This window comes from Madurella fahalii (assembly GCF_045866475.1).
Source record: "Madurella fahalii IFM 68171 DNA, scaffold_1, whole genome shotgun sequence".
Lineage (NCBI taxonomy): Eukaryota > Fungi > Ascomycota > Sordariomycetes > Sordariales > Madurella > Madurella fahalii.
Window position 1 is genome coordinate 4,794,625 of NW_027263971.1, and position 19,476 is coordinate 4,814,100.

The 19,476-nt window shown below is 56.8% G+C and overlaps 4 protein-coding genes across 4 annotated transcripts; 1 reads left to right on the top strand and 3 right to left on the bottom strand.

The window, feature by feature from the left end:
- Window positions 1-371: 371 nt before the first annotated feature.
- MFIFM68171_01477 (Protein phosphatase) lies at window positions 372-1,839 on the bottom strand (the record flags this gene model as incomplete). Its single annotated transcript, XM_071056899.1, has 3 exons — window positions 372-427; window positions 487-1,190; window positions 1,265-1,839. 3 exons carry the CDS (start codon window positions 1,837-1,839, stop codon window positions 372-374), a joined length of 1,335 nt encoding a protein of 444 aa, XP_070913000.1.
- Window positions 1,840-2,723: 884 nt separating this feature from the next.
- Window positions 2,724-7,144, bottom strand: MFIFM68171_01478 (CCR4-NOT transcriptional complex subunit; the record flags this gene model as incomplete). Its single annotated transcript, XM_071056900.1, has 4 exons — window positions 2,724-6,218; window positions 6,279-6,436; window positions 6,490-6,930; window positions 7,129-7,144. The coding sequence occupies 4 exons, from the start codon at window positions 7,142-7,144 to the stop codon at window positions 2,724-2,726; spliced, it is 4,110 nt and encodes a 1,369-aa protein (XP_070913001.1).
- Window positions 7,145-11,822: 4,678 nt separating this feature from the next.
- Window positions 11,823-15,804, top strand: RAD53 (Protein kinase protein rad53; the record flags this gene model as incomplete). The annotated part of the gene is made up of 4 exons (XM_071056901.1): window positions 11,823-11,859; window positions 11,936-12,624; window positions 12,698-13,036; window positions 13,102-15,804. 4 exons carry the CDS (start codon window positions 11,823-11,825, stop codon window positions 15,802-15,804), a joined length of 3,768 nt encoding a protein of 1,255 aa, XP_070913002.1.
- A 1,273-nt stretch (window positions 15,805-17,077) lies between these two features.
- On the bottom strand, window positions 17,078-19,022 carry MFIFM68171_01480 (GTPase Obg; the record flags this gene model as incomplete). Its single annotated transcript, XM_071056902.1, has 2 exons — window positions 17,078-18,848; window positions 19,009-19,022. The coding sequence occupies 2 exons, from the start codon at window positions 19,020-19,022 to the stop codon at window positions 17,078-17,080; spliced, it is 1,785 nt and encodes a 594-aa protein (XP_070913003.1).
- Between the last annotated feature and the right edge of the window lie 454 nt (window positions 19,023-19,476).

Genomic DNA, 19,476 nt, shown 5'->3' on the forward strand with positions numbered 1-19,476 from the left:
TAATATAAATGCTCTCCCGGGGGGCTCAGCAAACCCCTATAGCACTACTGGTATAGAGATATAGGTATTGTAAACTGCACGCTTTGTTGGGGGGCTCGATAGGCCCCAGAAAGTGGGGCCGATGTGGTATTTCAAACAAACAGCAGTACCCCTATGTACCTACTCCTTGGCTCTAAACCTCCCCACCGATACAACTCCCAAATCCCTGGAGAAAAAAAGGAATATAGAATAGGAAACACAAGTAGTAGCAAGTCGTATCTGTTGCCATCGCGCGGCGGCCCTCGGTTTACATCGTCTAGGTTTTATGACGTTGCCGAAGCGTGGAGATACGTATCTTCCACATAATCTGCCCTCTGGAGGTTGCGTTACCATCAACCGTCGTTCCTCCGACATAGCGCAGTCACGACGCTGATGTCGTCTAGTTTCCCTGCGTTCAATGACCGGTTAGTCGGAACTAATGGCACGGGTAGGAAAGACACAACTCACCACCGCCACTTGCTAGCCCTTCCTCAATGGCATGCTCCATGAACGGGCTCTCGGCAAATGGATCGACCGCAATCGTTCTGGCCGCCTCCATCAACTCGTCGGCAACAAACCCCATCCCGCTGTCATCGCCAGCAGCACCGTCCAGTGGCACGCTTCGCGCCTTGACATCTCCTGCGCGCCATTTTTCCAGGCTCTCGCAGACTTTGTCTACAATCTCGTGGCCCCACAGGTTATCAATCACCCCGTCCGACATGGCCAGCACGACGTCTCCCTCACGGATCGGCACCTGGTCCACAACGGCGCAGTTCACCGGCGTATCCGGGCTGTTGGTGCCCAGTTGCCGCGGACAATCGAACCAATGCCACTGCTCTGTAGACTTGTATATCATCTCGCGCGTCGATGGGCGAATCACCATGACCTGCGAATCGCCAAGGTTGGTGACGTACAGGAGGGGTTCCACGATGTCGCCGTCACCATCGCCGCCGGCTCCTCCGCTGTTACCGCTCAGGCGCCGGTAGTGTAGCTGCGCGCCCGATGCCGTCGTTGTGCCCTGCCAGTCGTTGGGTTCGCTGGTGGCCTCGATGGTCTGCTCGTACGCGCGCTGCAGGTAGGCAACGGGGTCGGGCTGGTACGACCCGCCCTGCCGGGCGGCATCTTCAAAGATGGCGGTTGCCCAAAAGTGTAGAATAAGACGCGCCCATAGCCTGAACACAGATGGGCCTTCTCATTAGCATCAAGCGTCCCATTTTGCAACTGGCTCAAACAGCGGTTTGCTCACCCAGCATGTCCTCTCGGCCTCGTGGCCCAGGCGCCCACGCCGTCATTCGCGCAGACAAAGTAATCACTCGCAAACACGGCGTCATCGCCGTTTGTGAATCCTTGTATGAGATGGCCGTCCACGTAGGCCCGACGCCGGTCCCGGCTCCGGTCGTGCGTGCTGAGCGGGTCGCTGAACGAGCCCGAAGGGGGCGAGAGGAACGGGGGCGGAAAGGGCCGCGGAGTCCGCTTCGCAAAGAGAGCGATGCCCGTGTCGAAGCGGAACGGCAGTTTAGGGAACGCTGACGGGTCGAGTCGTCCGTCCTCATCCAGCGGGGGAGATGCGGCCGACGGCGACACGGTGTGCGGCGCCAAGGGGCCGTCTGCAAGAAACGGCGCGGATGCCGTCAGAAATCTCGGGCACTGCCGCGACAGCAGCAGCTGGTCTTGTCGCGGACAGGGTCGGCAACGCCATGGCGCTGAGTGCGCGATCGGTGCTGGGATACCGATGGCGGACCGGGAGACTGGGGCGGCCGTCGTCGCCCGCAATCTTGCGTGTGGTGCTGAGGCTAGCAGTCGGAGAGCTGGTCTTCTCATTCCAGCGGCGCGCACGCGACTTGATGTGCCGTGACGCTGGCGGGCAGCAGCATTCAAGAGAATGAGTTGGCCGCGATACCGGAGCGGCTTGTGGTCGATTGCATGTTGGGTGGAGGTGGCAGGGATGCACATAATCGAGGAGTGGACAACAGAAGCGCCTTATCTTATCACACCAAGAGAGCTCCCTAACGTTGATCATTAGTCCAGCTTGGCAGCGGTCCTCTTCTGCTTCATTCTAGCCCTATCATTGCCTAGGATACACTAAACACGACCTAACTAACTTACCCTACCTACACCCCTCAGAGCTTCCTGAAGCAATTGCCGTCCCACCCAGATAGCGTAGGGAAGTCTCGCCAAGGAGCAACGGTAGTAGGAAGCTTTTATCATTTGAGGCTCTATAGTGGAAACATTAGTACCCGCTACGCCGCGATTGCTATGCTAATGCGGTAGACCAGATACCACTCCCTATGCAGTATGCAATAAGTAATATGCAACAACAAACCCGAAGTCAAATGAAAACAGTCAAGGTATGTGCTGCTCGGAGAATCTGACTGCCTTGATCACGCCAATATCGCTGATGGTACAGGCTATTGTGAACCCAAAACAAGAAATCCAAGACTCGCAACGATCCCAGTCCGGAGAAGCCGTTCGAGTGACAGAAAACAAAATCCAAGCCAGAAGTACAAAGGAGTTCCATTACACCATCACGATCTATCCAGCCAGCTGTACGCCGAAACAAAACATTCGCTCCCTTCCCCAAAGCGTGACTGCATTCACTTGTCTCGTTCTCCATCGTCCCTGCACGCTGCCGTGAGGTGACTCTGCTGGGAGCCGTTTCAATTGCTCCCCCATCAGACTCAAAATCTCTCTTCAGATCCATGATCCTAGAAAGCTTGACCGTGGAACTGCATCCGACCCGGTGTTCCCGGTCTTGGTCCGCCCGGTGTTCCCGCGGGCGAGTATTGGCCCTGCGGCGGTAGCGGGAATCCAGGGGATTGGGGCCGTCCAACCATTCCACCGCCAATACTCATCGGCGGCGGCAAGGGTCCCGGGCGATGTTGCATGTTGCCCATGTACCCTCCAGACGGAAAGCCTTGAGCGCCTGGCGGCCCATTGTTGTACGGCACTTGCTGCGGCATCATTTGCGGAGGTCCGTAGCCGGGCCCGGGCTGAAAGCCCTGACCAAATCGGACGGGCCCCATCATACCGGGACCGGGACTCATACTGCGAGGACTCATGCCGGCCATGCTTGGAGTATACGTGGAAGGAGCACCGCCGCCAGTCATACCCGTGGCCATCGGGCTCTGCGGACCGGCTTGAGCTTGCTGGGCAACAAACTGCGACTGTTGCTGGGCATACGCAGCTTGTGCCGCGCGCTGGGCCTGTTGGTGTTGTTCCCGATGCCTCTGGTCGATGGCCTGGGCTACCGCCTGGCCACCGATGCCCTGTCTCATCTGTGCTCTCTCGCGTTCCCTCGCCTCGATAGCCCCGACGAGGCCGGTCTGCGTTGGAGAGGGCCCCTTGTTTCCCGCTAGCGCAATCAGGGGGCTGCCAGTGACACGTGCAACATGTTCTTGCTCGCGAGCTGACAGGTGGGAAGACACCTCCCCCCCAGACAACGCAGCTGCCGTGCCCTGGCTGACGGGGCGTCCCGACGAGAGCAGTTCGGCCGAACTATGTCGAGAGTGGGAAGGCCCACGGCTTCCGGGACGCTTGTAAGGCGAGGACGGCGTGGCGGCCCTGAAGTCGGTCAGAGTGTTTCCCGACGCGCTGCGCTGGTGCGAATACAGGGGTGTGGCGGCCGCACGTTGCTGAACGAATTGCTCAGGCGAGATAACGTTATCGGTCGTGGGCAATCCGATAGTCGCACCTGGCTGCCATACAACGCTCCGGCGATTGGTGTCATCTGATCCCTGGTGGAAGTGTGAGTATGCCGATCCGGCCCCGGGAGACTTACGCCCGGACGCGGGAGGGACGGTCCGTGGGGACTGAGCGGCCATGCCCACCACATCGTTGCCCCTGGAGGCGTTGCTCGAGGACGACGCTTTACTCCCCGGAATGATAGGTGCGCCGTAGTTGATTGTCCGCCCAAAATCTACTTCCGGGATCTTGTAATCGGTGTCGGAGCTGGCCTTTGAGGCACCTGCAGTGTCATCCCCGATCGTCTTGAGCACACCGGCACGGGGGCGATCGACAGATTCCTGGGTATCGATGGAGCGCCGTGTGCTTGCGTAGTCGGGACTTGCTGTAGAAGCAGCGTCGTCATCTAGGCGACGGAGTTGTTGTCCTTGGATTAGCGGTGGAAAGTTGCTGTGAGGTGAATACGGGGAAACAGGAGAGACAGCATCATCCCCATCATGTGGCAGACTTGTGGACCGGGGGGGAAGAGGCTTCCTTTGGATGGGTGGTGAACCTCCTTGGAGATATGGGGGTTGCTGAGGGCCGGCGGGGGGGATACGACGAGCCGCAGGGAGCGGCCCTATCGGCTGATTAGGGGCGCGCCCGTCATAAGATTCGTGCGGAGGCGGGTGGCCCATACCGGCATCTTGTGGACCTGGTGGGAAACTGCCGCTGGGAGCAGGTTCGTCATGCGGCCTAGGGCGGAATGCAAGAGATGGATTGCCGGCCGGGTAGTCTGACCGTTTCCGGGCCGAATCTAGGTCTGGTGAGGGTTGTAATACTGGAAAGCGGCGGTCCGGGTGGGAATTGGTCGGAGAGGTTAGAACTTCACGAGATCCATTGAAATTAGCATTCATTCCTACGGCGTTGGCGCTGGCTTGTGGCTGTACCGCTAGACCTCGGTGGTCAGTGTGTATAGGTGCTGGACCTGCGCGCTCGTCGCTGCCGTGTCTTTCATGGGAGTCATCCGGGAATGCGTCAGGCGTCAGTCCTCCGGCTTTGGCAAGTTGGGACAGTGTCGAGCTTGACAAGCGACTGGTCGCTCTACGCATCTCAGCTGAGTGAAAAGGCTTCGGTTGGGGTCGAGCACCTGCTCCATGAGAGAATGCCGGTGGTGCATTGACCGGTTCAGGCGTCTCCATGCGCTGCATCCCATGGAGATTATTAGCTGCGGTCCCCCTTACAGGGCTGTCGTCCTCAGAGCTGACTCTCTCGGGTGTGGAGGCCAAGTCGCTGGCGAAAGTCCTGGCGCGTTCGGATGCGCGCATCGCAGGAGGGGTCGAATAGGAACTGTCCGTACCAAACGACGGTACGTCGCCTATCTGGGTATCAGAGATGTTACGGGAGTGCCTGGAATGTCCTGCCATTGCCGACGGCGCCCGCTCCCGGTTTGGATCCGGAGGGGCCGAGTCGTTGCGTAAACCAGGCCGCGGTACAGACGCCGATCGAGACGAGCGGACAGAGCCACCGTCTTCGGCAAAACCTACCCTCGGGCGAGTGGACGCGGAATTCTGGGCTCCATAGCTCAGGCGCTTGCTGTTGCGGCTCGCACTTCGGCTATGGTTCTCACCCTCCTCTTCCATGGCGTTCATGCGTTGCCCCGTCAGTTCCTTGAGCCGTTTCCGCCACTCTCGTTCTGACCACGACGAGCTCCCATCAGCCAAGATCAGTCCGCTCACGTCCAGAATCTCGAGGTATCCATATCTCTTGTGCTTCGGCATGGCGAACATCAAGGAGCGCGGGTCAAGGACGCTCGCCACCAGGCGGCCGGGACGACCGTACAGACCGAATGTGTCCCATGTGGGGAACAGGAACCGGAGTAGTATTTCAAAACCAGACACGGCAGGGGGGGTCTCGGGCATGATAAACACGAAACCTTCGGTAGATGACGGTGGATCGGAGTGAATGGTGATCTCTCCCTCGATCTTCAAAAGCGTCGAACCGTCGATCAATGCCTTGGATTGCGGGTAGATGGCGTAGGCCGAATAGGCATCGGTGATGGATGCAATCGGTCGCTGATGCTTCTTCTTCTTCTCGGCGTCCTTCTTCGTGTCATAGAATCTAATCTCGCCCTTTAAAACCGGGGCATGAGAGCGGTCGTAAGGCGACCGCTTTTTGAGATCTTTTTGCGCCTTCTGGTATTCCTTCTCGCTCGGCGGTTCAATGACACACCAGCAGCGTCTCCAGGGGACTCCGGCGCCAAACCGCACGCGCACCCATTCTTGAACCGGCAGCCTCGCCCGCTCCATGATTATGTTGATATTGTTCAGGCCTTTACCCTTGCCGGCGATGAGGGCGCCCGTATAAGCTTCCTGGAGCGTTGAGTGCTCAAACATGGCGAGCCGTATCCCTGATGTCCATTGAATCAGTGAATGGTGCGAGTTGAAGTGAAGCAGATACCGGTTCCGGCCGGCAGTGCTGATGCTCAAAATATTCTGCAGCGGCTGCTCGTCGTTCGCTCTCGTGGGGAGTGATTCAATCTACGTCATCGCGTCAGAACTTAGGGGCACCCTTTGAATGTCGGATAGAATGCACGCTACCATCTTGATCGACGCATCGGTCAGGTTGATAAACTTGGGAAGCACCTCCCCGTCCTCTCCTGCGGCGTCCAGCTCGGCGGCATCCCAGAGCGACAAAACAGTGCCGACCAGCTGGGCAAAGCATTCGGTCCATGTCCGATCCGGATTAGGTTTTCCTCCTGGGTCACGTTAGTCAAGTGCGAACCGCGGAGAAGGTAGACAAAGTGCCTACGGATGTCCTGGTCGTCGAGCTTCAAGAAATAGCCCTCTTGGTACAGTTTGTTCGAATGGCTGTTGAGCAGGGTGAAGATGGGTTGGAGCTCAGGGGGCGTCTCCTCGTTGACGTCCATGACGAGCGGATGGTAGGTCTGCACCATGGACAGGGGTCGAGACGTTCGTCTTTGAGATTTCCCCGCGGGACTCGACGACGGCGACGTATTTACAGGGGCGGGTGCAGCGGCATGCTCGATCTCGGCCGGTGATGTGGCAGACGAAGCTGCAGACGCCGGCTCGCTGAAGTCTCGCTGTGGAAGAGGCGACGGCGTGGTGGTGTCAGAGTCGGGGCCAGAATCCGGTTTTGGCCGGGGGGATTGGAAGGTGTCGGTTTGGGGCGATGATGCAGGTGTAGGGGTCTTGGAGTCCCGAGCCGAGAACTGGGCAATAAACGAGCGGACTTTTATGACGCGCCAGTGGTCAGCAAGTCAGCAGATCGGGCGAGGATTATCACACTACTCCGGGCTGTGCTGTGCTTATCATCTGGTGCGCAATCCATTTGATAAACAGCAACCTCTGCGACGCATACCAGCGACGACTTTCTGCAGCCACGAACACGAAGACAGGAATTCGGGAGCGGTGCAGATATGCAACATACCTCGGTTCCGACCCATTGTGGAGCTGCTGTGTTCCCCCTCCTGCTTAGACTCGCACAAGTACCGTGACACTTGGCAGCACAGCGCCGAGCAGTGATCTCTTAGACAAGACAACAGATAAAAAAAGGTTTGCGGTGGGCGGGTTGGAGGGGTCTTCCGCGGAGGAGGGCCTTTTCCACGTATCTTCTTCTGCAAGGGCCTAGTCTGGGCCCGTCACCGTAGCGTCGGCCGCGGCTCCATTCGGTCACCGGGTCGTCTCTCGAGGTGCGGAAGGTTCGGGACTAGAACGAAACGGACGATTGTGCGCTTTTCGACCGGTCTCGCCGATCGTGGACTAAGGTAGTTCGGGAGCAACGCGGAAGGTGCTCTTGTCGAAGGTGGCAGGTATCGATGAGCTGCTGGCCGAGTTGCGAATCGCTAAAGAACCCGCAAGTCAGTATCTTGCAAAACCGACACCCCTCCCAGCTTAGAAGACCGTTGGAAGCACAAAGGCCGCTTGGCGTGCGAGATGGACAACGGATGATGTCGGCATGCCCTCGTCATGGAGCTCGCGGCTTGGGTCCCGGACAAAGGATTCTTGCGCAGAACAAGGTACTACCTAACGTTAAGCGGGCGGAGATGGCAGCCTTTCCCACACAAGTTTGCCTAGTCCTGCCGGTCGCCTGGATAATCTCTTCTTTCGCTCCGGGTAGGTCTCGGTTGTCTCGACTTCCGTTTCTGGTAACCGGGTCTTCCGGGGAGTGCAGTGGAGAATATATTTACCGCAATACACACGCACCTTTGCGATATGGCACTGCAATAGAGGAAGGGTCCAATCAACCAAACGGTCTCACGTCTAAAACGAAATCTGGGTAAAGGGCACAACGAAACAAGAGGTCTAGAAAGTCCGACGGGATCCCGCACAGGCAGGCAGGTAGGGCAGGCAGGCACGTCGACCAACGGCAGGGTACCTCTCGTATTTGAATATCGGTTTGGAGTCGGGCCAAGCTGCTTTCCTGCCCGAAACTCCGGGCCATCAGGTCTGCCGGGTACGACGAGATGCACCCTGCGGTGATTACGCTTGTAGTGCTCCCCTCCACTTGGCGGGGACCAAGGAAACGTAATTCGTATCTCTCTGATCCACTGCCAGCTCCCCAAGACCTTCTAGTCAGATTACAGATCTTGCGCCGACGGCCTCCTGCGCGCAAACCGCCAATACCCAAGCACGCAATCAAGGTCCAATGTGCAAGATCAGGCCAGAGAGCGACATCAAGGAAAGCAGCGCTTGGACAGCCCTGGATCGGCCAGATCAACCGACCACCGTCTGGCAATGTGCCGTGTGTGCCACCTTGTCATGCGACAAACTACATCATCGGTCGAGCCGGCACCACAGTGGCTCATGTGCCTTCTAGCGTGTTATTCTACCACTTTAGCGCAGCTATCACTACTAATGTAATGCGGGAGGTTGACATAGATCAAGACTGCTCTCCAGCCGGCTTTCCGTCTCGCCATTCCCTTCTCAAGTCCTTGCGTCGTCATGTTCGGGAGTTCGCAGCTTAATTGAGATCCACCGATGGCGGTTTTAACAACATCCTGGTCTGGTGCCGAGAATGTGATTGGTCTTTCCCGCCGCCTACAATGCTTGGATGACGGAAGGCGCTGCAAGTCCCTTGCCGCCAATCGATCAGTTAAGCCTCCCAAACACGTCAGCAGTACCCCCCCGATCGTTTGGTGGTGAGACGCCGTGATATCCAACATGGCAACTGTTGGCGCTGTTGGCGCTGTTGGCGCTGTTGGCTTTGTCGTAGAATACATCAATTGCGTCCATGACCACTGGATCAGGCGGCAACCGTTGAAACTGAAACCTACCGCTCCAAGCCGAACAGCCGGAAGCGCTTAAACGACCGACTCCACAGTCTTTTGACAGCGCGTCAGGGAACATTCGAGAGCAAGACACGGCCGAAATGCGGATGGGGTCGCCCAGGCCCAGTGTATTGTGACAGTCAAACACAAGTCGCTTGGCTGGAGGGCCAAGGATTTGTGCAGCTCGGCCAAGCGTGCTCTCGGCGCAGCAGCAGAAACGATTCCCATTCCAATACGAGCTGGATGAGACAATCCATGGCGGCGCATTCAAGTCACCCAGAAAACCCGCCGTGTTCCGTCTGGTCTAGCCGCTGACAGTGGAGCTCCCAAGCCCCCAGCCAAGAAGGTTCTGAGGACGGCTCCAAGGCAAAGCTGGCCCATGATGAATACAGTACCGGAGTTCCTTCGGGTATAATTGCCATGTGTGTAAGGTAATTGCACCGAGAGCTCCGAGCACCAAAAGGCCATTGATATCTTGCCAGACTACGGGAAACGTCTTCTATACCAACTGTAACCTCACCTGAACCCCCACACATGGAACCCAAAACCATCTCAAATGTGACCTGATCAAAGGCGACGAGGCCGACGGCGGTAGCAGCAACCTCTTTTTCCACCCGACAACTGAGCAAGTGAGTCGCTGTCAGGACTGAGTACGTTACCGGCAGCAATCTAGAAAACACATCTCGATTACCTGCTTACAGGAAGCGCGCGCCTGCAATATGACCGCAGACGTGTATGTCCACACTAGGCAAAGTAGCTCAGGGCGGCCATATGCTCTGCAGCTGCTGCCGTGTCACAGGCAGATGCGGATAAGCCCGACAGCCACCGGCTTCATCGTGGAGGGTTTGGAAGGGTCCAGAGCAGTGCTTTGCTGCAGGCCCAAATATTCAGAGGGTTTACGTCATCGTCCCACTTTCACATTGAGCTCCCTATCGCAGGTGCGTGTTTCTGGCGGCCTCAATGGGCCATTTGGGGCCTTTGCGCGATCCCATGACGTTTCCCCTTCCGGGCAACGGCCACACACTCCCACTCCAGAAACGCTCATGACATGTTAAGGTACGCATGCAAATCCAAGACGCTGCACAAGATTGGATGGTGAGATAGCTCCTTGCCCGCCTTCCGGGCACTGCGCCGTTGGAAAATGCTGTGCCCCCAGTGAGCTTCCGGATTTTCATCCCTTCCCGGGGTCCGGGGTGCGCTGGGCCCCGTCTGCACCACGCCTAATCCGACCACCCATCGTACGGGATGAGGTGCAGTAATATCCATCATCGCAAATGACGACGAGCAACGATGGAAGATGTGCAGCTGCCGACTGCTGCATTCCCCCGAATGATTGTACTGCCCAAGGTAAGACACTTCAGCAGGGCACACAATTGAAATGGGATCCCGTTTAACACAGCCCTATCATAATTGACTTCTTGGCAAACTACCATGGATCAGGCCCGCCAACATCGGGTAATGTAACGTAGGTAACTCACTCGACGATCCTGACTGACGAGATTTGGTGTTGAGATGGCCAATCTGTGCCATAACCCGGTAGACTATCCTCGGAACAATTACAATAATTTACGTAGTATTTCCGGCGACCTAGCGGATGACGAGTCTAGCATGACGGACGCATGTAATACACTCTGAACTGATCGTGGATGCCTCGTCTCGCTGCCCAGCCCACCCGTCAGCTACGGCATCACCTCCGCTGTAGGATCGGCAAGAAACCCGCGCGTCCGAACCCGGTTTATCAGCCACTCTCGGAGATCCTAGGCTCTTCTGAACGGAGATTTGCGGCGACCCCGCTACAGGCGAAATATTTAACCTCTGCAAGGCAGAACCAAACTCGTCTTCCTTTCCGAAGTCGGATTGACCGTCGGCCGGACCACAGAATCAGGTCTCTGAAAGAAGAAAATGAAGAAAAAGAAAGGGTAAATACACGTAGAAGAAGGAAAAGAAGAAAAAAGAAATAGAAAAGTAACACTGGGAAATGGGGTGATAGGCTTCGCCGCCGCCGCCCACTCACACCGGCAATTTCTCCGGGGAAAGACTGGCTCCGGAATCGAGCCGATCCTCCCGGGGCACCATGTCAGGACCGAGCACTTCTCCAGAACCGTCAGCCTGGGAAGCAAATCCGCTCCCCTGAATTCTTAGGGTGGGGATACAGCAGCTTTACCGATCATTACCACTGAGCGAGAAACAGCTGCAGCCAGTCAAACGCCTGGAAAGATCCAGGAGGATGGCACGCCCCGTGCGCCTGCAGCTCGCGCTGGACAACCAAGACCAACCCATTCAAGGCTCTCACGAAATTTTGGGACTCGAAGGACTCGACCTCTTGTGATGTCCTTCTTCCAAGCTCAAGGATTCTCTGGTTCTATCTCCCTTGGCGGCCCCCCCCCCTAGCTGCGTACCCTATGTAGGCTCTCTAGCATCACGCCTGTTGTGATCTGAGCGCCTGTCGCCCCCGCCTGACTTGCATTTCTCGAATGGCAATAGCTGTCGGACGCGGTCACTGACCGACCCGTCGCCCGGGAAGGCTTCCGTTTCGCTGTTTTCGCTGCGTCGCTGCGCACCCGGCAACCACCGTCGCCCGCTCGCGGGACCCGCTGCTTCGTCCCGTCGTCTCGTCTCCTCAACTGACCCGCTTTCCCTCTCCTCCTTCGCTTGACAGGCAAGACGTCGCCAACTGCCGCTCCACATCACGCGTGGTCCGATGAGAGCGCGCGCCCAGGCTTGCTCGCATCGCTCGCTCCCCCGCTGGCAGCCCCGCCGGTCCCACGCCGCCGCGGAGCTCAACAACCGTGTTGTGCACGTCGCTCTCGCCCAGTGACGGTGACCGCGAGGCGTTACGCCGCCGATTGTCCCAATGGATTCCGGCGGGGATTTCACGCAACCTACTCAAGGTCGGTCCGTCCCGTTTGCATTAGACGCGAGCTGCATGTGTGGTATGCATTTTCTGACCAAAACACGTGTGCGCAGCGACGCAAACCGTCGTCGACCCGCGCCGGTTCGGCCAGCAGAACTCGGGCTTCTCCGATGAAGACATTTCAGACATAATATGTATCCTTCTGCCGTACTCAAACGCCGCACGTGAGGAGCTGAGGAAAATTGCCGCCGAGAGCTCGCAGCATATGGTTGGCAGGGACGACGTGGACGGACTCGATCTAGACTACCAGCTGGAGGACGACGCGCGAAACTTTGCGCTGCCGGATGTCGGGGAGCACCATATAGCTCTGAGGTTCTCGGCCCAGGTCAAGGACCCCAGCCAAGGATTCACTTTCGGCCGGAACCCTAATCGCTGCGACATATGTCTTAAGAAGAATGACCCAAACCGGCGGTTGAGCAACGTACACTTCAGGATCTACCTGAACGAGTGGGCCGTGTTGATGCTGGAGGATCAATCGACAAACGGGACCGTGGTTGACGAAACATTGCTCAAGCTGAGAGCAAACCCGCCCGCAGAGACAAAGAGAACGCTTAGCAGTGGATCCAAGATCAAGATCCTGGGGCCCGACCCGAGCCACGACCTCATCTTCATGGTTCGAATCCCACTCCGCGACGGCCAGTACCATGAGGCCTATCAGCGGAACTTGGATGCCTACATGGCCAATCGCGCACAGCCCGTCATTGATGCGAATGAAACAATCGTGCCTGGTCCCGGGGGCCATGTACGTCTCTCCTTTCCAGATCTCACGCCAACAGATCCCGTAAGGCTTGTCTCACACTAACGGCATCGTCTAGGTGGATATTTTCAAACCCAACCCCCCAAGGCGCCTTGCCGCCCCAACGCGCAAGGCCACCAATTTCGCTGTGGCTCGCCGGGCCCAAGCAGACGATACACAACAGAATTACAGCCGTGCTCTCTCAGACGGGCTCCAAAGAGCGTGGAACGGGTCTAACAAGTACAATCGCGTGTGCGAGATCGGCCGCGGCGCTTTCGCGACGGTGTATAAAGTAACCATGAAGCTCACCGGCCACCCTTACGCAGCAAAGGAACTTGACAAGCGGAAGTTCATGAAGAACGGCGTGTTAGATCAAAAGGTAGAAAACGAAATGAGGATCATGCAGAGGATAAAACACGTACGCTAACCCCCAACCCACTACCTGCTGGAATACATTGACCACCCCCGCTCACTCTCTGGCAGCCCAACATTGTACAGTACATCGAACACCTCGACTGGGACGATAGGCTCCTCATTATAATCATGGAATTTGTGGGCGGCGGCGATCTGGGCAAGCTGATTGCGGAAAACGGGCCATTTTCGGAGAGCGATACAAGGACGATAGCGAAGCAGCTGCTGGACGCGCTGGGCTATCTGCACGACATGAACATCACCCACCGAGATGTGAAACCGGACAACATCCTTGTCGACTCACTAAACCCGCCGGTGGTGAAACTGACCGACTTTGGACTTTCCAAAATGATTGACAATGAGCAGACATTCCTACGGACATTTTGCGGCACGCTTCTATACTGCGCCCCGGAGGTCTATTCGGAATTCGCCGAGTATGACAACCATGGCCGACGCCATCCGCGCAACCGCCGTCTCCGCCCAGCAACAGGCCAGCGGTACGACCATGCCGTCGATATATGGTCCTTGGGAGGTGTTCTTTTCTACGCCCTGACCAAGAGGCCGCCTTTCCCAGCCCGGAATGGGGCTAGCCACTCGGAGCTCCTCCACCAAATTATGACTAGGCCGTTGGATGTATCACCCCTCGTACAGGCAAACGTTTCCGAAGAGGGGATTGACTTTTTACGTCGCATGCTGGACCGGCGGCCCGAGACTAGGGCGACGGTTGAGTCTCTACAGAACCATGTATGGATTGCCAACACCGGCACGCCCCACAATTCTCAATCATTCGACGAAATCTCGGATGAGGAGCTTCGTGTGAATGCGTCCCAGCTGAGTCTGGATGATGGGGGAGACCGTCCTGAGCACCGAGACCTGCTTCTCGCCAGCGATGATGAGATTCTAGACGAGGAAGAAGATATCGGGAACAACCCGACTGGCTACGACTCTGAGAAGGAGAATTACACTTTCGGCCCAGGGAACCAGCCGCAGCGTCTCTTTGGTGAAGTCAATCCTTCGGCGGTGGGAAGCTCGGGAGCCATTCCAGTGAGCCGGTTAAACCTACCAGTATCGGCAGCAAGCTTCGGCTCTACGGGTACAACAGAGATTCTGGGCAGCGGAACCGAAATCAGAGACAGTTTCGACTCTGATGAGAGCCTCCTCACCCCTCGGCAAAGGTCGCAAAAGAAGTCGCAGTCGCAGCCCGCTTCAGGAGGTCGAGGAGCCTCGATCGGCTCTGTCAGTCAAAGCAGGTCGGTTGACGAGCTCAACAACATGACGTTTGATGTTGCGTCACAAAGCCTGGGCGGCGCCGAGTCAATCCTCGAGCACCTCAACATGAAGTCGCGTGGCGGCTCTCTTCTCCGTTCGGGGACTAGCGACCTGAACTCAAGCAAACGGAAGCCTTCATCCGACAGCAGCGAAGGAGACGAGGCACCGTTTGCCGAAGACCGACGCGGCCTCAAGAGGCTTCGGTCCGAGGGCTCGGTCAACCTGGCGGTGGACAAGGTTATTGAAGATGAGGAGTACGAACTGCTCGCCCAAATGCCATCTATTCTTCGCGCTCAGTCCGGTCGGCAGATTGATAACCCGGTCCACAAATCCACCTACTGGTCGGCGCAAGACAGGAAGACATGGCATCTGGGGTACCCGGAAATGACCCAATTGCAGCTTGACGCTTTCAAGATGGCCGCAACAGCCAGGGACGAGGAGTTCGGCCCGGGCAAGACTCCCTTGTGGGAGCTAGCCATGAAGTATTTCCCCGCGACCAATTGCGAGGGCGGTAGAAATGGAGCCAGAGGGCCTCGAGACGGCGGTGCAGAAGATGCTTTAATCCCGTCCACAGCCCACGGTGACGTGAGCATTCCGAATACTCGGCGCGGCACCCGGGACACAGACTCCCGGCTCATTCTGCCGGTGCTGTCCGATCCGGGTAGGCCGGTAGTCGCCTGCGTACAGTCCGCGCCGGGGTCCGCAGTTCCGGGGATTTCGGTAATGATCACAGAGTCCATGGTATCCTGGGGCAGAGCACTGGAAAACACACGGTCTTACTCTCCCAAGAACGAGTGCAAGGTACCAAAGTATGCCTTCAAGATCCTCCTATGGAAGGAAGACTACGACCCGGCCAAGAATTTCCGGCCGTGGAACCGCGCTCCGGAGGTCGACGAGGAGTCATTCCATTTTTACATCTCGACCAAAGCGACCAACGGCATCTACATCAACGGCGTCCACCTTCCCTCGGACGATTGCAAAAACCCCAATGGTCCATCCAGGAACTGGATGGCCCTCTACGACGGGGACCGCATCTCGATTTGGCAGACTTCGGATAAATCGCACATGACGGAACTTATCTTTGAATGCTGCTGGGGCGGTAGCGCAAAGCCGCGACCCGAGAAGGGCCCGTCATCCAAACCGTCGTTTGTGCCGGATGCCCTTGCTGACAAGCTGGACGAGGTCTGCGTCAAGACGGAGCGGAAGATGCGTAGTCTAAGCGAGCATGACCTGAAGATGGAGGAGGCCAATCACGACGTCGATGAGCGAATGAGAGGCATCAATCGCGAGAGGCAGCGCTCTCGTGTCTTTGAGCTCAAGAGGCTCGAAGCATGCCGAGCGCTGGGAATCCGGAGAGTCAGTCCCGCACCCGGTATCACTCTTGGCGAGTCGTCGGCTACCCAGACCCCTTGGTCATCTTATGTCCCAGGGAGTCGAACAGTGCCAACGTTTCGGCATGCGTCACCGAATACTCTTGACCTCCTAAGGGCTGCGAGAAGGGGCTAGCCGAGCCCCCCCTCCAGCCTACCTACAGTCTGTCTGATTCTTGAGTCCCATCAGAGTTAGGTTTCCGATGGTGCAGATACCCCCGTTGCCCCGAAAGCAACACTGTCGTTACTGCTGGTCAAAAACGCGGGCGAGACGTTTGAGCGGATTTGCGGCGCCGTTCTGCTGAATGGTCCTGTGTCTTAGTACTATCTTTATTTCGGTTTCGTTCCAGAGCCACCGTCGGGGAAAGAAGAAGAGGGGCCACCATGTATACCATATACGCCGCAGCATCTGGGCAAGATGGATGCTCTGGCACTGGCGCGGAAACTTCTTCCACCATTTTAGGTACTGGACGGAACGGCGCTCATTATGGTTAACGGGAGTAGTGGATATGATAACTTTGTCGTGATGTGCCTGATGGATGATAGGATAGGCAAGGAAACGTGGCGGGGGTTGGGTTTGTTTGGCTCTATGTGAGGGGATTAAAACGATCTTAGGCGTCTATGTATGTAAATCAGTGATAAACTATAGTGGCCAAGTTAAATGGGCAGAAATAGACAAGATGAGATTAGCATCTGTCGTGGTTGGGTGCCGCTTACTTGGTCGGTACCGGCATCAAGGGGAGATAAACGCTTGTTGGGTAGAAAAGCATATCGATGACCGCGAGCAGCACGGAGGAAGAGCTGAGAGACAACAATCTCTCTACGGACTGTCCTAATCTAGCGACAGGATAGAAGAGGCTACCTCCTGGATACCTCAAAGACAACCTCGAGTCTCTGGCCACGGGATCCTACCTGTGACACAACCAAGGAGCTGGCTACAACATAACCGAGACCTCGCATCACAAACCATGCCTCTTCTTTTCCTTTTCCTTTTTCTTATATCTTCCCTTTCTCTCCCCCTCGCATCACAAACCATGCTCCTTCTTTTCTTTTTCTGTTTTCTGATATCTTCCCTTTCTCCCTCCCTCGTTTCTACTTTTCTGCCCTTAATTTATGATTCTCGAGATCCCCCACCCCATTCCTGCCTACTCGCCCGCTCCGGTCCGGTCCGATCCCTGTTTTCATCATCCCTCCACAATGTCGTTGAGCCGTCACACTCTCCTTCAGTCATAATGGACAAAGGCATAGAACGAGAGACGAGACGAGAAAGGAACACCCTGGCACTCCGCATCCATCGTAATCGAAAGAATCGAGGAATACAACAAAGTCGGACCTGCTATTTTAGCAGAGAATAAGAGGTCATCAACATGTAACAGGGGGTCGCCGCTGCCGCTGCCGCTGCCGCCGCCTTACTCGCTGGTGATGCTGCGGGTGCTGTTCTCGTCATTGCGCTTCACACCAAGAAGCTTCACATGGGCCTTCTCAATCTCCTCTGCCTCGGCCGAGTTGATCTCCCAAATCCGCGACGCGGTGCGCTGCTGCCGATGGTGGTTTGGCGATGGCATGCCCGCCCGTCCCTTCTTGGTAGATGCGGCAGAGAAGTAGCCAAAGGCGGCAGCGCCACCTAGCTCGGGCGAGGTGTCGACGGACGTAGCAACGCTCCGCCTGCTTCTACCGGAGTTGCTTGACGAGGAGGCCGTGGTGCCCTGGCTGTAAGAAGTAGTAGTAGCCGTGGTGGACGACGCGCGGTAGCGGCCAGCCTCGTCCTCGCTCTCGGAGCAGGAGTAGTTGGTAGGGCGCATGGCGGAGAACGCTCCGTCTACTCCGACAAAGGTGGCGCCCACGCCCTGCTGCGGACGGTCGAAGTCATGGCCGTAATGGTAGTGACCACAGTTATTGTTACTATTGTACTCGTAAACACCGGGGAAGCCGAATGCGCGGGTGAATCCGCTCTCGCGAGCACCTTCCTCAGAGGCCCAGTACATGTCGGAGACGCCCATAGGCCGGGACTGCTTCGGCCTGGAGTTGTCACGGTGCTGCTGCTGGGGTTGACGCTCAGGCTGTGGCGGCGGCGGCTGAGATGCCGACCCCCGCTGTCGGTGGCTATCGCGACGGCGGCCATGATTCTTTTGATGCTGTTGGGTGTCCGCAGCTGTAGCGGAGGGGAGACCAGGTCCGGGTCGCTCGCGCTTCTCTTGAGGTTGGGTGACTTGCTCCGACTCGCATGGCTTGAGACCTTCGTCTGATTTCTCTGGCTGCGAGGATTTCCGAGGCTCTTGCTGCTCTGCCAAAGCAGGATTAAGGCCACCACCCGGTGTATCCTTTTTGGCCATGGCCTTGGAGACCTCCTGAGCCTCTAGACCCTGGGAGCCCTTCGTAGAGATAGAAGACTCGGCGTTATGGTCCCGTATCGCAGACACGGCGGTGGGCTCTCCATGGTCCTGACTCTTCTGGGGACTGTCATCGGTCGGAATGCCACCTGCGGAAGACTGGTTGCGATCGGTCTCCGCCTTGTGGTGAGAGGTATGGTGCTTTGGAGCAGCGCGGTTGTTCCGAGAACGACGCTGGCTGTGGCGATCCGCGTGCCCACGCTCCTGCTTGCTGCTCCATCTCTTCATTAGCTCTTCCGAGAGCATCCGACGCAGCTCGCGTTCTCCGCCGTCCTTCACCATCTTTTTACATTTTCCACAGATTTCGGACCAGGGTGGCAAGTTCCCAGATATATACAACTCGTGGTAGCGCTCCGATCGAAGAACACCACAGTTCGCGCACCATTCGCGATTGTCGACATGAGCCTGGCGTCTAGTGACGCGGCGATGACAATATTCACCACGACCACAACTAGAGATCCGTACTTTCCGGTCACGGCGGCACCCACGGCAGAGGCTGGGAATGGTAATCTCGCCGCGCTTTGCCTGGAGCTGCTGATGATAGCGACCGGACCGCGTCTTGCCGCAGACGTAGCAGCAAAGCTCCTTGAAATTGGCCGGCGCTTCGGGTTTATTGATCGCGGGACAATCCTTCAGTCGCTCAACTTGGGTCGCCGCCTTGTTGATGCCGACTCTGGCTTCCGGGGAGCCCAGACTGACGTCGAGAATGAAGCGGTATCGCTTATTGACCTTGCGGCAAGGCGTGAACCCGTCATTTGGGCCGTCTCCTTCCCAACCGGTCTCTTTGGTGCTAGTGATATAAAGGTCAGCAAGTGACTATTGCGTCGCAAGAAAGCGCGACCATCCTTTTGGCGCTGATGACTGTGCTTGTACTTCGACGTGGTGTCGCGAAACACATCGCCTTGATCGAACCTGTGAAGTAACCGAGGCGGTTTCTGGATCCCACTTACACACTGATATGCATTCTGGCGTTGTATAAGCCGGAATCTGACAGCCACAATCTTGGATACACGCCAAAATAAAATAAAGGCGGACGATGTCGATCGGCTTAGGGAGGGAGAGCGAGTGAAGGGTAAAAACAAGAAGTGCTTAGGAAGAAAAGAGGCTGGGAAAGAAAAGAGAGCTGGGGAAGAAAAGAGAGCTGGGGAAGAAAAGAGAGCTGGGGAAGAAAAGAGAGCTGGGGAAGAAAAGAGAGCTGGGGAAGAAAAGAGAGATGGGGAAGAAAGGAGAGATGAGTGGAACGGCGAGGAAGTAGGAGGGGGCCGAGTGAATTTAACATAGAGCACCGGAGCTCCTTCTACAATTTCGTCTTGATTCCTAACAGTATTGTCCCTTTGCACTGTATTTTCCGTGGTCACCCGACCGATTGGGAGTTGGGGATGGAGAAAAAGCGGATGTGTGCGTTGAGAAAACTTTAG